The sequence below is a fragment of the Talaromyces atroroseus genome (genome assembly GCF_001907595.1).
Source record: "Talaromyces atroroseus strain IBT 11181 chromosome Unknown scaffold_3, whole genome shotgun sequence".
NCBI lineage: Eukaryota > Fungi > Ascomycota > Eurotiomycetes > Eurotiales > Trichocomaceae > Talaromyces > Talaromyces atroroseus.
In genome coordinates, this window is record NW_017971435.1 from 1030211 (window position 1) to 1047040 (window position 16830).

The window sequence follows — 16830 nt, forward strand, 5'->3', positions numbered from 1 at the left end:
TGCAGAGGAGCGGAATATCTACCTACACAAGAGGAAGGGAGGCAACAGACGTTATTATTGCGTCTTGTAATTGCTAGAAATACAACTCTCTTTACTGTCTTAATAATGCGCTATGATCTCATAATAGGGCGTACATCGGCACGAACTCGACGTATATACAAAATCGAGGTGAGAGTTCTTGACTGGTTCACTTCTAGGGCTATCTTCAGGCTCGTGTCACATGCAGACACCTACCTATGTAGCAGCCTCGCTCTAGAACATTCACTCTTTTGCTTCTTTCATCTAACACAGGCATCGAGTAATACCTAGGTACTCAGTTGCTTCTTTTAGTTGAGTTCACTTATATCGAACATCTACAGAGGTAGATATATAAACATATCTAGGTTTGCAAAGATACAAAGAAAGCATGCCATTTCTTTATTCCTTTGCTTGGCTGTAATAATTTATTGTCATTCATACCAGATCCATAAAGTTTCATTACTATAAGCATATGCATGGAAAACTTTGTACCTAATGCTTCCAAGCCTTGGGTTGTGAATATGTATCAGATCGATGCTTACCTATCAGCCCTGAACCTAGTACACATGCTTCAACTTCAGCATACCCAAATATAGTTAAATATGATAGAAAGATCCTTTGAAGGATAATTGAACTAGAAATAACATGTCTTTGTGTACCTAGATAACTTTGCCTCTTTATCCTCTTGTCCTCATTAAGATTTTCTTCTATGCCTTTATGCCTACTGCGTTTATACCAACAAAATGTGATTATCGTCTCCATCTGTTTACCCACACCACGACTCTATTCGCCATGGCAACATTCAGTGATGGTCATAAACCTGACAATGTCATGCTTGAAAATGTTTTCTTTCTTTTTCCTCTCCCCTTCTCTCTCTTTACCCCCTTCACTCATTCACTCAAGCCCATCTTGTTATGTGTGAATGTGGCATCACAACGTGAATCCTCAGTATTCTTCATCAACCTAGGCATCTCCTTTATCTCCTTCCTCCTTGACTCTCTGCAACTGAGAGGACATCTTCTTTTTCTGAAACATGCAGTCAGATCGCTCCCCACTAGGACACTTTTCACTTCTCCCTCCCGAGATCAGGTTCATGATCTGGGACTACTTCTATCCTCAAGGAATACGCCGTTGCAAGACAGAATTTGCTATTCTGCGGACTAGTTCTACTTTGTACCACGAGATCATTAGCTACTTGAAATGGCCCGAGTCTCTAGGTCGTTTCGAAATCGACATGTTTCCTTCACCCGACTATCCGTTTCTAATGTACAATGCGTCCCGCTCCGTCTGCTGGGAGATTCCTGCAAAATGGTTCAGTGACAGCGCTGGAATCCTAGGTTTCGATCACCTGCCTGTTGACAAACTCGGCACTGTTTTGAACATACCAGCTCCCATAGGCGGCACCGATCCCGGTGAGATCATTTCTATTTATGAGAAATGCCTCGTACTCGTGAAGCTGTTTAATTGGGCCAAGTCGAAGAGCGTGAAGTCCCTGTCGATCAATCTACATGATACAATGTCGACCACATGGATTTGCCGACCTTCGCAGCATCCTGATAACGTACACCCAGTTCAGAGCCTTCCGGTGACAATGAACTCGCTCCCGTTCCTCAACGGATTTCAGAACTTTCGATCGGACGATATTGCAATGGTCATGAATCCCTTCTTCCTCGCACTCAGAGTGTCCAACATACAAGTCACGTTGGGAGTCACAAGCGCGGGCTTTGCACAGACGGCAGGATACCACACTGAACTCCAGAGCCGTATGGTAACGGACCAGCAGAATATTTTGCAGCCGTCGTCTTGGAAAATAGCCTACTACGAGAGTAGGTTGAGCCTGACATTCCTGCTGATACAAACTGAGCTCGATAGCGCTCACGGGCCAATGGCCAACCTTATGCGCCTGAAGAGATTCGTCGAGTGGTCAGAAGAACCACAAGCTGTCGAGGATGGCCTGCTAGCCATCCTGTATCGCTGCAGGGACGAGATTCGGCAGGGCAATCTCGGCTCGGCAATGCAAATGGATATCTGGACTCGTTTCGGTCTCATGCGTCTTGTTGATCCGAAATCGAATGTCAGGCACCTAGAGCTCAACACCATGGCTGTAACAGAGGAGACAGAAGAAGATCGGCTTAGAGCAGGCCTGAACGAAGTAATGTTCGGTGAAGCGAGCAGTGCAGATGCCTGGCATCGGGCGTTCTCCAGTGGAATTCCGGCCTTTAGCCATCCATGGTGGAATTATAGAAAGTTCCAGTTGAGCCAGATGCTTAGTTTGTTGAATTTTGACGAGCCTCGGGTGCGAAACACCTTTGTGGGAGAACTGTTCACAATCCAATTTTGAATCATCCAGGCGGGAGATAGATTTGGAGACTCCGTCATTGCCGGTTTTGATTATGCTATATTTTTCTTTCCTTCGACTTCTTTTTCTTGTCAAATGATGTTTATATTTTTCTTTTCCCATTTTCTTTACTTCTATTCCATGCTTTTCGGCGTACAGACAGTTACCACGGTGTATGCAAGGGGTGAGATAGGCAATGACGATGGCGCAAATGTTTGTCTGTTCCATAGCCAGCTCGAACCACGTTTGTCGTTTCCACCTGCAACTGTTTGCATTAGTTAGATCAAACAAGAAGGATATTGTCAAGTCATGCTCGTCGAATTCACTTCAGAATGGCAAATACGTAGACACATGCCATGGCTCGTTCCAGTCGATAGACACATCTTACCTGTCCAATGCGCCCTCCAATGCATTTCAATGGATAATGATAATGCAATGCAATACAATGCGTAAACACATCAAAGAAGGTCAAGTTCCGCCCAATTATAAAACATTACGCCGGCATCCGGATGATGTGCTCGGTCCGAGTTGCGTCGGTTTTCTATCCGAACCGTCACCAACCGTGACCAACGCACCGGGGGGCATTGAATCTAACGTATTTTATATTCGTAATTCCCTGTCTAGCAAAAATACCACAACCTGCCTGGCTGCCCGACGTTCTCTTCATGTAGTGGAGTCTGATGTATAGACAACATGCCAGTTTGCTCGGTCAGTAGCGGAAATGTGTAAGTAGCCGAGAAGTGGAACAGTCGGTCTTGAATGCAGGTAGATATTTATGGCAGCCGTAATGTTGACTGAATTCACTTGTAATCACTATACAAGGATGGTTTAGCATGTGGAGAAAATCCATGTGCCCTAAGATTTGTAGAGAGCTGCCCCTGGCAAGCTCTTCTTTCCAACGTTCATCTTTTCTGAAGTTGGGTTGCATTCTTGTGTATGTGATTCACTTCCTCTTGTTATCTTCTCTCCATTCATACGACGTGCCGTTGTCCAGAAAGCTTCAGAGATAGAAGTAGAAATAGCCGCACCTATTTCTGCAGCAAGAATATCTTGCAAATCTCTCTCCTCGTCGATACCGCAATGCAATCTTTCTTACAGTATAGTCGCTTAGGACAAGCTCTCGAGGTACAACTAAGTCGAGATAGGCAAAAGCTTTCGCAGCTGCGCCAACAGCAACGGGAACTCGAGGATGGCAAACGAAACGGATCACCCGCAGACGAGAATGACCTGCAAGCTGGCCCAGGAGCAGAAAAGAAGGATGGTCCTGCACAAGACACAAGCGCCAACGTCAACATCAGCCTAGAATCGGTGTCCTCGCAAACTGACCAAGGGAGCACAGATGACCAAATATTCAGGAAGGGTGACGATATTGAGCCTGCAGAAATCCCAGACGGTATAAATTTGGAGGAGCTCCGCGCCGTCCCTACACATCAAACAACCGGCACAATGCTAGGCCATGCAATGAGTGGCATAACGGTCCGCCAACGAACAACAAGAGAAGGGGGCCCCGAATCGGAGAGTGTATTCGTCGTCTCTTGGGAGTCAGAAGAGGACCCCTTGAACCCGAAAAACTGGGGTTTTGCCAAACGAATGGTGTTGACATCTATAATCTCGTTGGTCGGTGGGATTGTGGGATTCGCAGGAGCGATTGATTCAGCAGTCATCCCTGAAGCAGCAGCAGAGTTCGGGGTGAGAGAGATCATCGAGGCGCTCGCGACAGGCCTATTCTTGATTGGCTTTGGTTTCGGGGGTCTGGCAGCAGGGCCGCTTTCAGAAACGGTTGGTAGAAATCCGATTTACATCATCACGATGATTTTATATATGCTGTTCTTGATTGGAGCCGGTGCATCACCAAATATCCAATCTCAACTTGTCTGCCGGTTCTTTGCCGGCATTTTCGGTGCTACACCTCTGGTATGTGCCGGTGGTTCCCTGTCGGATATCTGGACGCCGCAGGAACGAGTCTTTGCGTTTCCATTGTTTGCTTGCTCTTCATTCCTAGGGCCCTTAGCCGGTCCTATTGTTGGCGATTGGATTGGTCAAAGCTCGGCTATAAGTTGGCGCTCGACCGAATGGGTCACTTTGATCGCATCTGGCATGACTTTAATCCTTGTCTGTCTGGTTCAACCTGAAACTTATGCTCCTGTGCTCCTCGGATGGAAAGCTCGACATCTCCGTCGACTCGCTAATGACGAACGATTCCGTGGCGCCATTGAAATACGGGATACATCGTTGCTCGCCCGTCTCGGTAGAGCCCTGTATCGCCCATTTCTCATGTTTGTTCAGGAACCAATTCTGGTCCTCTTTGGCCTTTATGTGACGGTGGTTTACATTGTGTTGTTCACTTTTTTCACCGGCTATACGTATATCTTTACCGACATCTACGGGCTTTCCCAAGGCATGACGGGCGTTTGTTTTGTCGGCGAAATGGTTGGGGTTCTCTCTTGCTCTGCCCTCATTCCACTCAACATACATCTCCGCAAGCGAGATGTTGCACGCGCAAAAGCTCTCGGCCCTGACGTGAGCGTAGCCCCTGAATCACGGCTGTACTGGGCCATGATTGGCGGTCCATGTATCCCCATCAGCTTATTCTGGATGGGCTGGACTGCTCGCCCAGAGATCTCTATTTGGTCTCCTCTGGTAGCCTCCGGGTTTTTCGGTTTCGGCGTTTTGTGTGTGTTCATGACAACCTATCAATATCTCATGGACACATACGAAGTATATGCTGCCAGTGCACTGGCTGGTATCACGTTTATTCGGTATAGCGTTTCCGGCGCGTTCATCGAGATTTCCCTGCCGTTCTATGAGAACATGGGTGTCGCGTATACCTTGACCGTTCTGGGCAGTTTGAGCGCTGTGCTGGTGTTGATTCCCTTCGCTTTCCATCGGTATGGACCAGCGATCAGGAAGAGAAGCAGGTATGTGATGGAGTAAGCTGATCCTCGCACCTACGCAAATGTCAACTGTATCGTTATGATCGAAGTAATAATTTCGGCTTATGGCCCGAGAGAGTCTGGAAGAACAAGGCGCTGTAAATAGCTTTCAATAGATTTGATATATCTGAAAATTGATTAATAGATTGGAAGTCTGAAGATGAGGTCGACAACTTGGAAGGCGACACGACAACAGCGGCAGGAGCGGCCCCGCCTTCCTAAGTACAGCTACTGCTTCTTGCCTGTCAAAGTAATTTGCTCCTGCTAAACACTCAGAAGGACCCGAGACGAAGGCCAAACTGCAGAAAGAGAGAGCTTGAATACTGCCAAATCCCTATACTATACCATGCCAAACAGTCGTTCTCGGGTCAGCAAGCGAGTGCATCACGCTTGTGACAACTGCAGGTGCGCGCCCAAGTACCTCATGCCGCAAACCGATCTATGAAAGGATCGAGTCCACTGATATTGAGAGTTCAGGAAGAAGAAAACACGCTGTCCAGGGGAGAGACCAGAGTGTTCTAACTGCGTTAGGCTCTACCAGAGCTGTCGCTACAATGGTTCAGCAGCCGTATCAGCACGCTCGGCTGGACATACAGGAAGGAGTCTTGCACAATTGGAAGAAAGTATGGAGTTGATGCTGGAAAGCGCAATGTACGTCTGTCTACTCACACTCTTATAAGAGGGTCCGCTCAGCGCAGAGTCGTGGATTGTAGCCGACTTAATGAAGCCATGTAGGACCCCGTCATACACAATCGAATAGCCAGCAGAGTATGGACAGTGTGCGTGCACAACCTCCCCAAGCCCGAGGGTTTCAATCGGCTGTGCTTTCCTCACCTAACGGGCCAGAGTGAGTATAGTGTTGTTTATTATTATGGTCCAACTAACAGAATTATTGACTATTTTTTAGATCTCTACCTCCTAGTGTTGTCATATTGCACGCAATCGAGCTTTATTTTCGGTTCTGCCATAGGCAACCACTTTGGTTGTTCGAACGTGAAGAGGTCTCATCCTCGAATGAGATTGCAGAAGAGCTGATATTTGCTCTACTGGCGCTCGTCGTGCGATTTTCCGCGTGTACATATTTTGAAGGTTCACGTCAGGAACTCTCTCGAAGATACGGTGAAGTTGCCAGAGGACAGATTATGTTTCGTATTGCACAGGGCGCGGTGAAATTGTCGACAATCCAGGGTTTGTGCTTGTTGTCATTTGCTTACTTTACAGGTAGGATTTTGACATGCTTCACTTTTTTTCACTCTTGCATGAACGAAATATCATGATGGGACTACTGGTAGTTGCTAACGCCATGCAGCCAAAGATACCCACTTGGCATGGTTTCATATAAATCTTGCAACTTCCCTGGCGAACATGGCCGATATGAATTTTGAAACTGAAACGGGACTGTCCAATTCGATAGCCGAGTCAAGAAGAAGAGTATTCTACAGCATTTTTCTTCTCAACCAGACTTATGCACCACGTTCAATGCTACTCAACATGCTAGAGGACATCGAAAATCCAAAATATCTAGAACCGAAACGAGATCCTAGACGAGAGTCCGGACAGTTGCCCCCCATGACGCCACGAGACTCTACCAATATAACGCCAGTTGACAGGGTCGAGCGTGCAGGAATATGGATATATATGATCCAGCAATCATCCCTGTGGCGCGAAGTCCGAGGCTATGTCTCGCAGTGTGCGGACGGTACCCAAAAGCCGCCCTGGGCACCGGAATCAGGGTATGCAGTGATCGGGGCGCATTTAATGGAGCTTGAGACAAGATTTCCGATGTATCATCGATATGATGCGGTGAAGTTTCTCGGTCGATCAACTGAAGAACTGCAACGAAATCGTGACTACTGGAGCCCTTGGCTATGCATTCAGATTGTGTATCACGCTATCCACAGCGTGCTAAACCATCCATTTCTGTATTCTTCTCGACCAAACCAGTCTATCCAAATGTCAGTTCCGAATACATTCTGGAAAACCTCGTCTGAACTGGCTTTTCTGCACTCTTCGTGGACAGTGCGGTTAATAGATATGGTTTGGGAGAAAGACTACGAAGTTTCTGATCCTTTTCTTGGACACTGCGCCGCCATTGCTGCCACAATACACGTATACTACTGCAGAGCTACGGATATCCGCGTGAGGACTTCGGCGCAAAGTAAGCTTGATAAATGCATGCGATTTGTTGGTGAGCTAGGTACTAAATGGCCTATATGCCAGTTAATCGTAAGCACCTATTCATATCTGAGTTTACTGAATCATGCTATATGGAGTACTGATTCATGGACTAAACATGCCGTAGTACGACAGGCTTGATTCGTTAGTGCAGTCGGCTCTTGGGTCTAAATCCCAGAAAGAAACTGACAGCTCGAATCGGCGGATAGTCTCTATCAATACAGGGCTGATGTGGGATATTCTCGACTACACCTGTCCAAAGACAGCGTCTCCGCAGAAAACTTGCCGCGGTCTCTTTGACCCAAGCGTTGTCGGGAACAATTGTCCTTTAAATACCAAAGTCAGAGGCAAATATAAGGGTAACGACAGTGACGAGAATGAGGACGTCGATGATGTAGTAGAAACACAGATTTTCCATCATCCCAACCCGGCGACCGAAGTCGACACATCAAACGGAGGACAGGAATTGCCGCCGTACTCGGGCACAGCTACCCGTCGCAGGCGTATTCATAACAGTGTCAATCAGAATGGTTCCGCGTATGCGGGAAGAAGCACACATTCAGCACCAGCTCACGAACGACCGTTTGTTGGTCAGCAGCAGCATGACCAGGAACAGCAAGAAACAGATGCGGTGATTATCTGGCCAGCTTATGACATGTGGATGAGTGCATCTACCATGGATGTGAGCAATGATCCGTTTTTCCAGTTCCAAGATCACGATATGCCCTGGGCTGGATCGTGGGAGATAGGAAATCTGTAGTACGGATATACGGGAATAAAGTCGGTAGAGATTAAAGCATTCTTATTGGACGAAGCTTTGATCGGACTAGCCAAAGCAGCAAAGCCGCTTACCTCATGCTTACTGGATGCTTTGAAAGCCCCGGCAGCCAATCAGAGAGCAGCTGAACTCATGACTCTGTGTTTCCCAGAGACTTCAAGAACATACCCACATTTTGTATATATATATATATTCAAATGGCTTGCTCAGGGCTGACTATTCTCGAAAATCCAGCCTTCTTCTTTCTGTTTATTGCAGTTCTCATTGCAACCCTTTGCAATTCCGCATTTTCGCCGACCATCAATCTCTGGTCCTATCAACAACCATCAAGAGCTGAACAGCATAAAAGCTCCATGACAACTGCTGCCACTATAAAATCTGCAATGTCCAAGCTATCACATGCCACCATCGTCCTGCACCGGTCTGCGGCTCGCGGCCACGCAGATCACGGCTGGCTGAACTCGTATCATACATTCAGTTTCGCGAACTACTATGACCCTGACCTCATGAACTTCGGGTCCCTGCGCGTCCTCAATGAGGATCGCGTTGCTCCCAACACGGGGTTTCCTACGCATCCACATCGCGATGCGGAGATTTTCAGCTACATTCTTAGCGGCGAGTTGACGCATAGGGATAGCATGCTTAAGAAAGGCGAGGAGGGGAAGCAAGGGAAGGACTTTTACAGGATGAAGAGGGGTGATGTGCAGTTTACTACCGGAGGGACTGGTGAGTTTTCTTTTCTTCGTCCATACATACATATATATACGTATATATATTTATATATTTATGTATGGATTGATGGATGTATTCAATACAAGCTAACAGATAGTAAGGAATTGCCCACTCCGAGCAAAACGAACACTCCTCAGAGACAGTCCACTTTCTCCAAATATGGGCTTTACCCTGGCGCAAGGGTCTCATGCCACAGTATCACACAGTGACCTTTGACGAGAGCCTCAAACGACAGGCCTTCCTACCCATCCTCTCCCCTCTAGCAGCTGGCAAAAACGCGTCTGTGGCTGAAGAGAAAGAGGCCAAGCCCAAGATTGCAGGCACAATTCCGATTCATGCAGATTTCGTGATGGGCGCGGGCATTATTGCTGTGGATCGGAAATTTAAGTGGAGAGTCGGAGGCCCTGAAGGAGAAGAAGGTAAAAACGCGGTGGAGAGTAACAGGAATCGAAATGTCTATGTGCATTTGCCTATGACTAAGAATGGGAGAGCGCGGATTAGATTGGATGGTAGGGAAGCGGCGGTGTTGCAGGAGGGGGATGGCGCGTTTGTGAAGGGGGTTAATGTTGGTGATGAGATTAATGTGGAGAGTATAGGCGAGGCCGAGGCGGAGGTTGTGATATTGGATAGTGATTAGTTGGCAGCTATTTCTATTTTGTCCTAGGTATGCAATGAATCGATGATATACATACATATAAGAGTAACTCCGGATCGATATCCGTTCGGACTTTGTACAGAAAAGAATCAGACCAATAGAAAACCAAAGCATTGGTTCTTGTAGACCGCTCTTCTTCAGTCGGCCTATCACCATACCATGTCCAAGACGTTCTGCTCTGATCTGCATAACGCTGGTGATAGGTCATATGCGTGCAGTTGCATAAGTCGGCCATCACCAATCCTGAATAATGAATAATACAGGGTCTTCCCCGCACGCCGAGTCCTTTTTCTATACCCAGAGAGGGTATAATATTATTACAAATGCCACTCTGATTAATAACTTATTCTGTTCTCTGCAAAACGATTATATCTCTCTACCCGAGCCCTGGTGACGTCTTCAAGGGCATCTACCTACAGTCCAGATCCAGACACACGCGACTACCTACCTGGGAACTTATATAGGCACCAAAAACAAAAAAGAATACAAGATTGGAACAGCAAAAATGGCACCAATGTTCCCCCACCCCCGCCGCATCGTCACCGGCCACGACGAGCAGGGCAACGCCGTCTTCGTCGACGACAAAGCCATCCCCACAGTCCCAACATCATTCGACTGCGACTTTGCCGTCCTGTACGAAACGCACGAGTTCCCAGCCAACCTGGACGAGTGGAAGGATCCGACTCTGGAGCGCACAAAGTCGCTGGCCAATGAAGATGGAGTTGTGTTGAGGGTGGTTGATTTTAAGCCTCATACCAAGACTGTAACTTTTATCCTTCTTTGTCTTGCCTATCCATGGTGTGGATGACATGAACTGATGAAATGGGATGGTTAATGCAGCGGTTTCATCGGACGATGTCGTTGGATTTTGGGATTCTGTTTGAGGGAGAAATCACTTGGTTAGTTTTGCTCCCCGTCCAAAAAGGTTCCGAATCGGGAAAGGTATTTCCTCAGTGGGGAATAATCGAATATCGTCAACGAAAACCAAAGGGCTGCTCAGCTTTGAGCGGAGTTAAGGAAATACAAGAGAAATAAAATCACTAATCGGCCCTCGACAATCGCACAGCTACCTCGACAACGGCGCAGAACTTACTCTGAAGAAAGGCGATGTCTGTGTTCAGCGCGGCACAATCCATGGATGGGAGAATAAGAGCGATAAGCCGGCGCGAGTATACTTTATTTTGACAGGTGGGACCATCTACTACTTTTCTTTTGGTGGGAATTGCGTTTCCAGCATATGGTTGCTAACATATCGTTCTTCATAGCGTCCAAACCGGTGCACGTGGGTGGCAAGCTGCTCGCCACAGCAGGCTTCGACGACAGAGAAGCCGAGACAGGAGGGAAATAGAGGATGGTCAATCAAAGCCTACAGTTTTCCGCATACAAATTCAAGCAATAGGTTTAGGGAGAAGAGGAAGAACGAAACGGGGAATGCCAGTGCTGCCTAACAATCTACCTACGTATGACTTTTAAAGGATGATGATTATTGAGGTTACATAGGACACTGGCATTGAGCAATAAAACTGGAGCATATTCTCGGCGGAATGAGCTGTTTTGGGTAACTACATGAGGATTGTGATGCTTGTACGCCGTGCTACCTTGTCCAGACCTGTAGGATAGAGTGTAGCTTAGAGTCAACTTCGTGGTTGTAGATGTCGAGTTTGAAAAGCATCCGGCGACGTCGTAGTATGTAAGACCTAACTAGTCGGGTCCAACTTTCTGAGGTTGCATCCGACTGGAGCAACAAGGGTGCGGCTGGCAGTTGTGTTGGTTCTGTTTGATTGAGCTTGGCAGAGTTTATTTCTTTTCTCTTTTTTTGTTTTTTTTAATTTTTTATTTTCCTTGGTTGCAGGGATGAAACTGGACAAGACTTCTAATAACGATGCGCGGTGATGATACGCGTCAGGGGCTGATACACACTATAAATAGACAGGAGGAGGAAATGATGGTTTTGGATTGATTGCGCATCGAGGCACACAGTATACCTTATTAGCACGTCTAGACTGCAACTCTACGCTTGGCTAGCCTTGTGGGTTCGTTGGGGCCATCTTTCGAGGGGGCCGAAGCCATTCACTCTCATGATCGCAAGGAATAATCCCCCCCCAAAAAAAAGAAAAAAAAAAAAAAAAAAAGGGGGAAATGTTTGAAACAAGACACAATAGCGCAAACCCCAAGGTCACTCTACATATTGATTTTCGTCATAATGCAAGCCACGTGTTGGCCATGAAACGTTCCATTCTGTCTTTTCCTGCTCCATAAGTATACTACTAATCATGGCATGGCATTCTCGAACGGCATGACCGACATGAAAATCCGGTTTTGGCTCCTTCAGCCAATCGTGAAATGACAGGACGCAGGCTAATTCCTGACTTGTGGCTTTTCTATGCAAAAAGACTTCAGGTGCAACTCTACTTTCCTCCTTTTCGACACACTCCATGCCCGAGTCAGCCATGGCCACCTTCTTTCTGGGATTCGGATCTAGGCTAAGAAATTAGGGTGATTATAATCATCTTCAAGCTAAATGTTAGTCGCTGACGGTGCGTAGTTAGTTCAAACTACAGGTGCTACGTAAGTTGATAGCATGCTCTCATTATTCTATGCATAAAAGGTTGGATCCCATCACGGTCGTCAACATGAGAAACCCCCCTCCTTCTCTGCCATTCACTAAACTACCAGTAACCTCACCTTCTTCACATCATGAAGCAGGGTGCATCTCTCCTGCTGTCGCTCGCCGCGGCGGCCTCCAGCGTCGGCGTGGCAGCTGCGCAAAAGTATGCTTTCGCTCACCACGTTGTTGGTGACACCGTAGCTCACACTCAGGCTGACTGGGAAAACGACATCACGCTCGCCCACGACGCTGCCCTGGACGCTTTTGCTCTTAACGTTGGATACCCCAATGACAACTATCTGTCGACCCAGGTAGCAAATGCCTTTGCCGCCTGTGAGGCCCTTAGCAATGGCTTCAAGTTGTTCTTCTCCTTCGACTACCTCGGTGGTGGCCAAGCATGGCCCGCATCAGAGGTAATCTCGTGGTTGGAGGAATACAGCACCTCGGACTGCTACTTGACCTACAATGATTTGCCCTTTGTCTCTACCTTTGAAGGTACCGACAACATCGAAGACTGGGCCCCTGGCGGCACCATCCGGTCTGCCATTGATGTGTACTTTGTACCATGCTGGACGAGTCTGGGTACCTCTGGTCTCACTCCTTACCTGGACTATGTCCAGGGTTTCTGTACGTATTTCGTTTTTCTTTCTCTTGTCTTGGTGCACCGGTTCTAACGCAACGTAGTCAGCTGGAACATGTGGCCGGTTGGTGCCAGCGACATGAGTGACGAGGCCGATCTCGAGTGGATTGACGCCATTGGCTCGGACAAGACCTACATCATGGGAGTTTCCCCCTGGTTCTTTCACAGCACCACCGGCGGTGATTATCGGTGGATTTGGCGCGGTGATAACCTGTGGGCTGACCGGTGGCAAGAAGTATTCAGCGTCGGACCTCAATTCGTGGAGTATGTCTTTTCTTGCTTTTCGTCCGAATTGCGTGACTAACGAGTGATTGCTAAACAGGGTCGTTACCTGGAACGACTGGGGCGAGGCTTCCTACGTCGGACCCTTCTACAGTGACGACGAAGTCCCAGCTGGATCCTTGGAGTACGTCGAGGACATGCCGCACGAGAGCCTCCGAGACTTCCTGCCGTACTATATCGCGACCTTCAAGGGCAACGACTTTGACATCTCGCGCGACCAGATGCAATACTGGTACCGTCTGTCGCCGCTGTCCGGCGGCAGCGAGTGCGGCATCATTGGCAACGACCCTGATGACGGGCAGACCGCAGTCGACGCCAACTCGATCCCAGAAGACAAGGTGTTCTTCAGCGCCCTGTTGATGTCCGATGCGACCGTCGAGGTGCAGATTGGCGACAACGCTGCGGTGTCGTACAGCGGTGTCGCAGGTCTCAACCACTGGGACCAGGACTTCAACGGCCAGACCGGCGCTGTCACCTTCAGCGTCATCCGTGACGGCGCCACGGTCAATAGCGGCACCGGTGCTACCATCACCGCGGACACCGATCTGTCCGATGGCTGCACCAACTACAACGCCTGGGCGGGCAGCTTCTAAGCTGCTGGCTGTCGGAGGAGGAGTATGAAGTTGTACATAGTCAGCCCGAAAAGCATAGTACATAGTTGTATTGAAGACCTAGTTTCGCTTTATTAGTACGTATTCACTGTTCAGTTTTCGGACAAGAGCCCCTTGCAGGAAGAGCAGAAAGGGGCACGTACTATGTTTGAAGACATAGGGCGTAGCATGTCGTCGGCTGTTGACTATTGCTGCAAGCAGCGCGAGTGCAAGCAACGCAAGGGCGGCATGCCTGATGCGTGAGGTGTCGATGGGCGGAGCCGGAGAGCGACTGCCTAATTATGCTTTTTATTGCATTCTCCTGAATCCTCGGCCTTATCTCGTCTGTCGCTCAATATATGTCATCTGTTTCTTCATGTCTATCGCTGTCGGCTCAGTACACGGCCATGCTCTCGACGCAACGTGTCTAGGTATCCAGCTAGCTGAGCCTCGTCGTCCACCACCATGTCCTCCTCCTCCTCCTCCTCCGCCGCCGCCGTCGGGGAATTGGCGGCTGCCACTGTCCTCGGAGTCGCCGTTTACGTGCTCTACTTCAATCGCGGCGAACATCACCTCCATCCCGAGCGCTATCTCGTCGTCTTCGCCGCTGTTCTCACTGCCAGCGTAGCCCTGCTGCATCTGCACCACCGGCTGCCCCTCTCCGAAGCCCTGTCGAGCACCGTGAATCTCGCGCTGTCCTTCCTGGCCGGCCTCTACGCCAGCGTTCTGGTCTATCGCCAATTCTTCCATCCCCTGAACAAATTCCCCGGCCCTTTTGGCACCCGCATCTCCGCGCTCTTCTTGTCGGTCCGTTTCAGCAAAGCCGACAGTGCCCGCCAGTATCTCACATTGCACAAGAAATATGGCGATTTCCTGCGAGTGGGCTCGTCCGATCTGTCAATCGTTCATCCGAAGGGCATCCAGGCTGTCTACGGTGCGGGCACTCCATGTACCAAGGGCGATGCCTACGACGTCACCAAGCCCGTGGTGTCGCTGCACAGTTTCCGGGATAGACAACTACACGATAATCGCCGTCGAGTATGGAGCGCGGCATTTGGCGACGCCGCCTTGCGTGGGTACGAGAAGCGCATTCGCAAGTACCGAGACATGCTCGTGTCAACCTTTGCGGCAAGCGAAGGCAAACCGATCAACGTCGTGCAGTGGTTCAACAACTACTCGTTCGATATAGTCGGTGATCTGGCTTTTGGCCAGTCCTTTGACATGCTCAAGGACGACGAGCTGCACTGGGCCGTTCGGCTCTTAGCGGAGGGGTTCAAGCCATTGGCCTTTGGTCTTCCGACCTGGGTCTTCCGACTTGCTCAGCTCATCCCTGGCGCGACGAAGGATTGGTTTAGGTTTTTAGATTTCTGCCGTGAGAGGATGATCACACGAATGCAGGTATTTCCACCTCTCTAAAAGAATGGTTTTGGCGGATATGTGTTGATTCAAATGCAGAACACTCCCGACATTCCGGATATTACCTCGTCGCTCTTGGTGCCTTTGGAGGGCAAGAAAGTGGCTCAGGAGGACATGAACTTGCTTGTTGGTGACTCCCAACTGATGATGGCTGCTGGCGGGTGAGCACTGTTCCTCTAGTTACTTGACGTTGATATTGATGTACCACTGTACAGTGACACAACGGCAACGACCCTGTCCAGCATCATTTTCGAGCTATGCATGCATCCTGGGCAAATCGAGAAGTTGCGAGAGTTAGTCGCGCCTTTCATGACAGATCCGTCCGGGGAAGTCCTGAACGAGAAAATCGCCCATATCGATCACCTCAACGGGGTGATCTACGAAGCACTCCGACTTCATCCGCCGGTACCGGGGATCATTCAACGCAAGACACCGCCCGAGGGAATAATGATTGAAGACACCTTTATTCCTGGGAATATGATTGTTTTTTGCCCGCAGTATGTCGTGGGAAGGAGTACGTCATCCCGTCTCCAGCTATTCACATCCCGACTAACCAACCGCTCATAAACAGGCGAGGCAATCTACGAGAGGCCCGAAGAATTTATCCCTGAACGCTGGTACTCACGTCCAGAACTCGTCAAGGAAAAGAGCGCCTTTGCGCCGTTTCTATACGGTATGCCTGTTCTAACATCTCTGCCGCGTGGTTTAGCTAACACCAGACAGGGACATACGGCTGCATTGGACGACCGCTCGCCATGATGAACCTGCGAAGTACGCTTGCGCGACTCCTCACGACATTTGACATTAAGTTCGCAGAAGGCGAGGACGGCAGCAGCTTCGATGGGATGTCGACGAATCACTTTCTGTGGTGCCCGGGAGACTTGTACATTTCTTTTACCAAACGGGAACGCGTGTAGTTTTATGGCGCCTGGAAGGGGAAGGGCATACTATTACTTAATGATACATAATTATATACTGTATTTTAGGGCTATGTTAATCTCAGCTAGCTCCGACGCTTCACTTAAGAACCGAATTGTGAGGATTCTAGAAAAAGCAGCGAACAGCTGCTTAGTGAATAGAAACCCACCCTTTAAGATACTTCTATGTCAACCCCTTACAAGTAATTATAATTTATTTTAATTTTTATTTGAAAAAGATATATTGTTTGCTTACTTACAACGACATTTCTCTTGACTCAATTGTGTTTTCGCTTTCTGCGGCCAGTACAAATCTGACGTAGTGAGTAGCAATAGCATCCATCAACGCTCTCATCGTGGGCAGAGCTATTTGAGAATAAGGCATAAGTTCGCTTCAAGTTTAAAACTCGTTTTGAAGATGTCTCATAGAATTTTCTCTGATATCATTCAACCTAACACATTAATGCCAAGGCATAAGGTATATGTCACAGATACAGTGAGAAAGCAAAAAGGTAGATTCATTTCTAATATCCTCGCCAGCGAGTGAATATTCATGATTGAAAACCCTTCTACTATACCAGAAAATGCTGCACTTCCATGTTTCGCAATTCATCAATTGACGTTTCTGTCGAAAGTTGTATTAAAAAGTACGGATGTAGGAAGCGTACAACAGACCTGACTCTGGTAACACTCCGATACAGGACTGCAACTTCACGGCTATACGGCGTGGTTTTACGAAGTAATTCTT

General features: G+C 48.3%; 6 protein-coding genes across 6 annotated transcripts; all 6 read left to right on the forward strand.

Annotated features, from left to right (window-relative positions):
• Positions 1–1051: 1051 nt before the first annotated feature.
• On the forward strand, positions 1052–2359 carry UA08_03401 (hypothetical protein; the record flags this gene model as incomplete). The annotated part of the gene is made up of 1 exon (XM_020265697.1): positions 1052–2359. The coding sequence occupies one exon, from the start codon at positions 1052–1054 to the stop codon at positions 2357–2359; it is 1308 nt and encodes a 435-aa protein (XP_020121623.1).
• A 1077-nt stretch (positions 2360–3436) lies between these two features.
• Positions 3437–8224, forward strand: UA08_03402 (hypothetical protein; the record flags this gene model as incomplete). The annotated part of the gene is made up of 8 exons (XM_020265698.1): positions 3437–5274; positions 5647–5694; positions 5821–5940; positions 6050–6136; positions 6197–6510; positions 6599–7447; positions 7487–7515; positions 7592–8224. The coding sequence occupies 8 exons, from the start codon at positions 3437–3439 to the stop codon at positions 8222–8224; spliced, it is 3918 nt and encodes a 1305-aa protein (XP_020121624.1).
• A 215-nt stretch (positions 8225–8439) lies between these two features.
• Positions 8440–9611, forward strand: UA08_03403 (hypothetical protein; the record flags this gene model as incomplete). Its single annotated transcript, XM_020265700.1, has 2 exons — positions 8440–8968; positions 9076–9611. 2 exons carry the CDS (start codon positions 8440–8442, stop codon positions 9609–9611), a joined length of 1065 nt encoding a protein of 354 aa, XP_020121327.1.
• A 523-nt stretch (positions 9612–10134) lies between these two features.
• UA08_03404 (hypothetical protein) lies at positions 10135–10977 on the forward strand (the record flags this gene model as incomplete). Its single annotated transcript, XM_020265701.1, has 4 exons — positions 10135–10392; positions 10470–10528; positions 10696–10817; positions 10895–10977. 4 exons carry the CDS (start codon positions 10135–10137, stop codon positions 10975–10977), a joined length of 522 nt encoding a protein of 173 aa, XP_020121328.1.
• Positions 10978–12326: 1349 nt separating this feature from the next.
• On the forward strand, positions 12327–13752 carry UA08_03405 (hypothetical protein; the record flags this gene model as incomplete). Its single annotated transcript, XM_020265702.1, has 3 exons — positions 12327–12864; positions 12922–13141; positions 13200–13752. The coding sequence occupies 3 exons, from the start codon at positions 12327–12329 to the stop codon at positions 13750–13752; spliced, it is 1311 nt and encodes a 436-aa protein (XP_020121325.1).
• A 462-nt stretch (positions 13753–14214) lies between these two features.
• Positions 14215–16082, forward strand: UA08_03406 (hypothetical protein; the record flags this gene model as incomplete). The annotated part of the gene is made up of 5 exons (XM_020265703.1): positions 14215–15147; positions 15205–15326; positions 15381–15679; positions 15737–15838; positions 15889–16082. The coding sequence occupies 5 exons, from the start codon at positions 14215–14217 to the stop codon at positions 16080–16082; spliced, it is 1650 nt and encodes a 549-aa protein (XP_020121326.1).
• Positions 16083–16830: the final 748 nt, after the last annotated feature.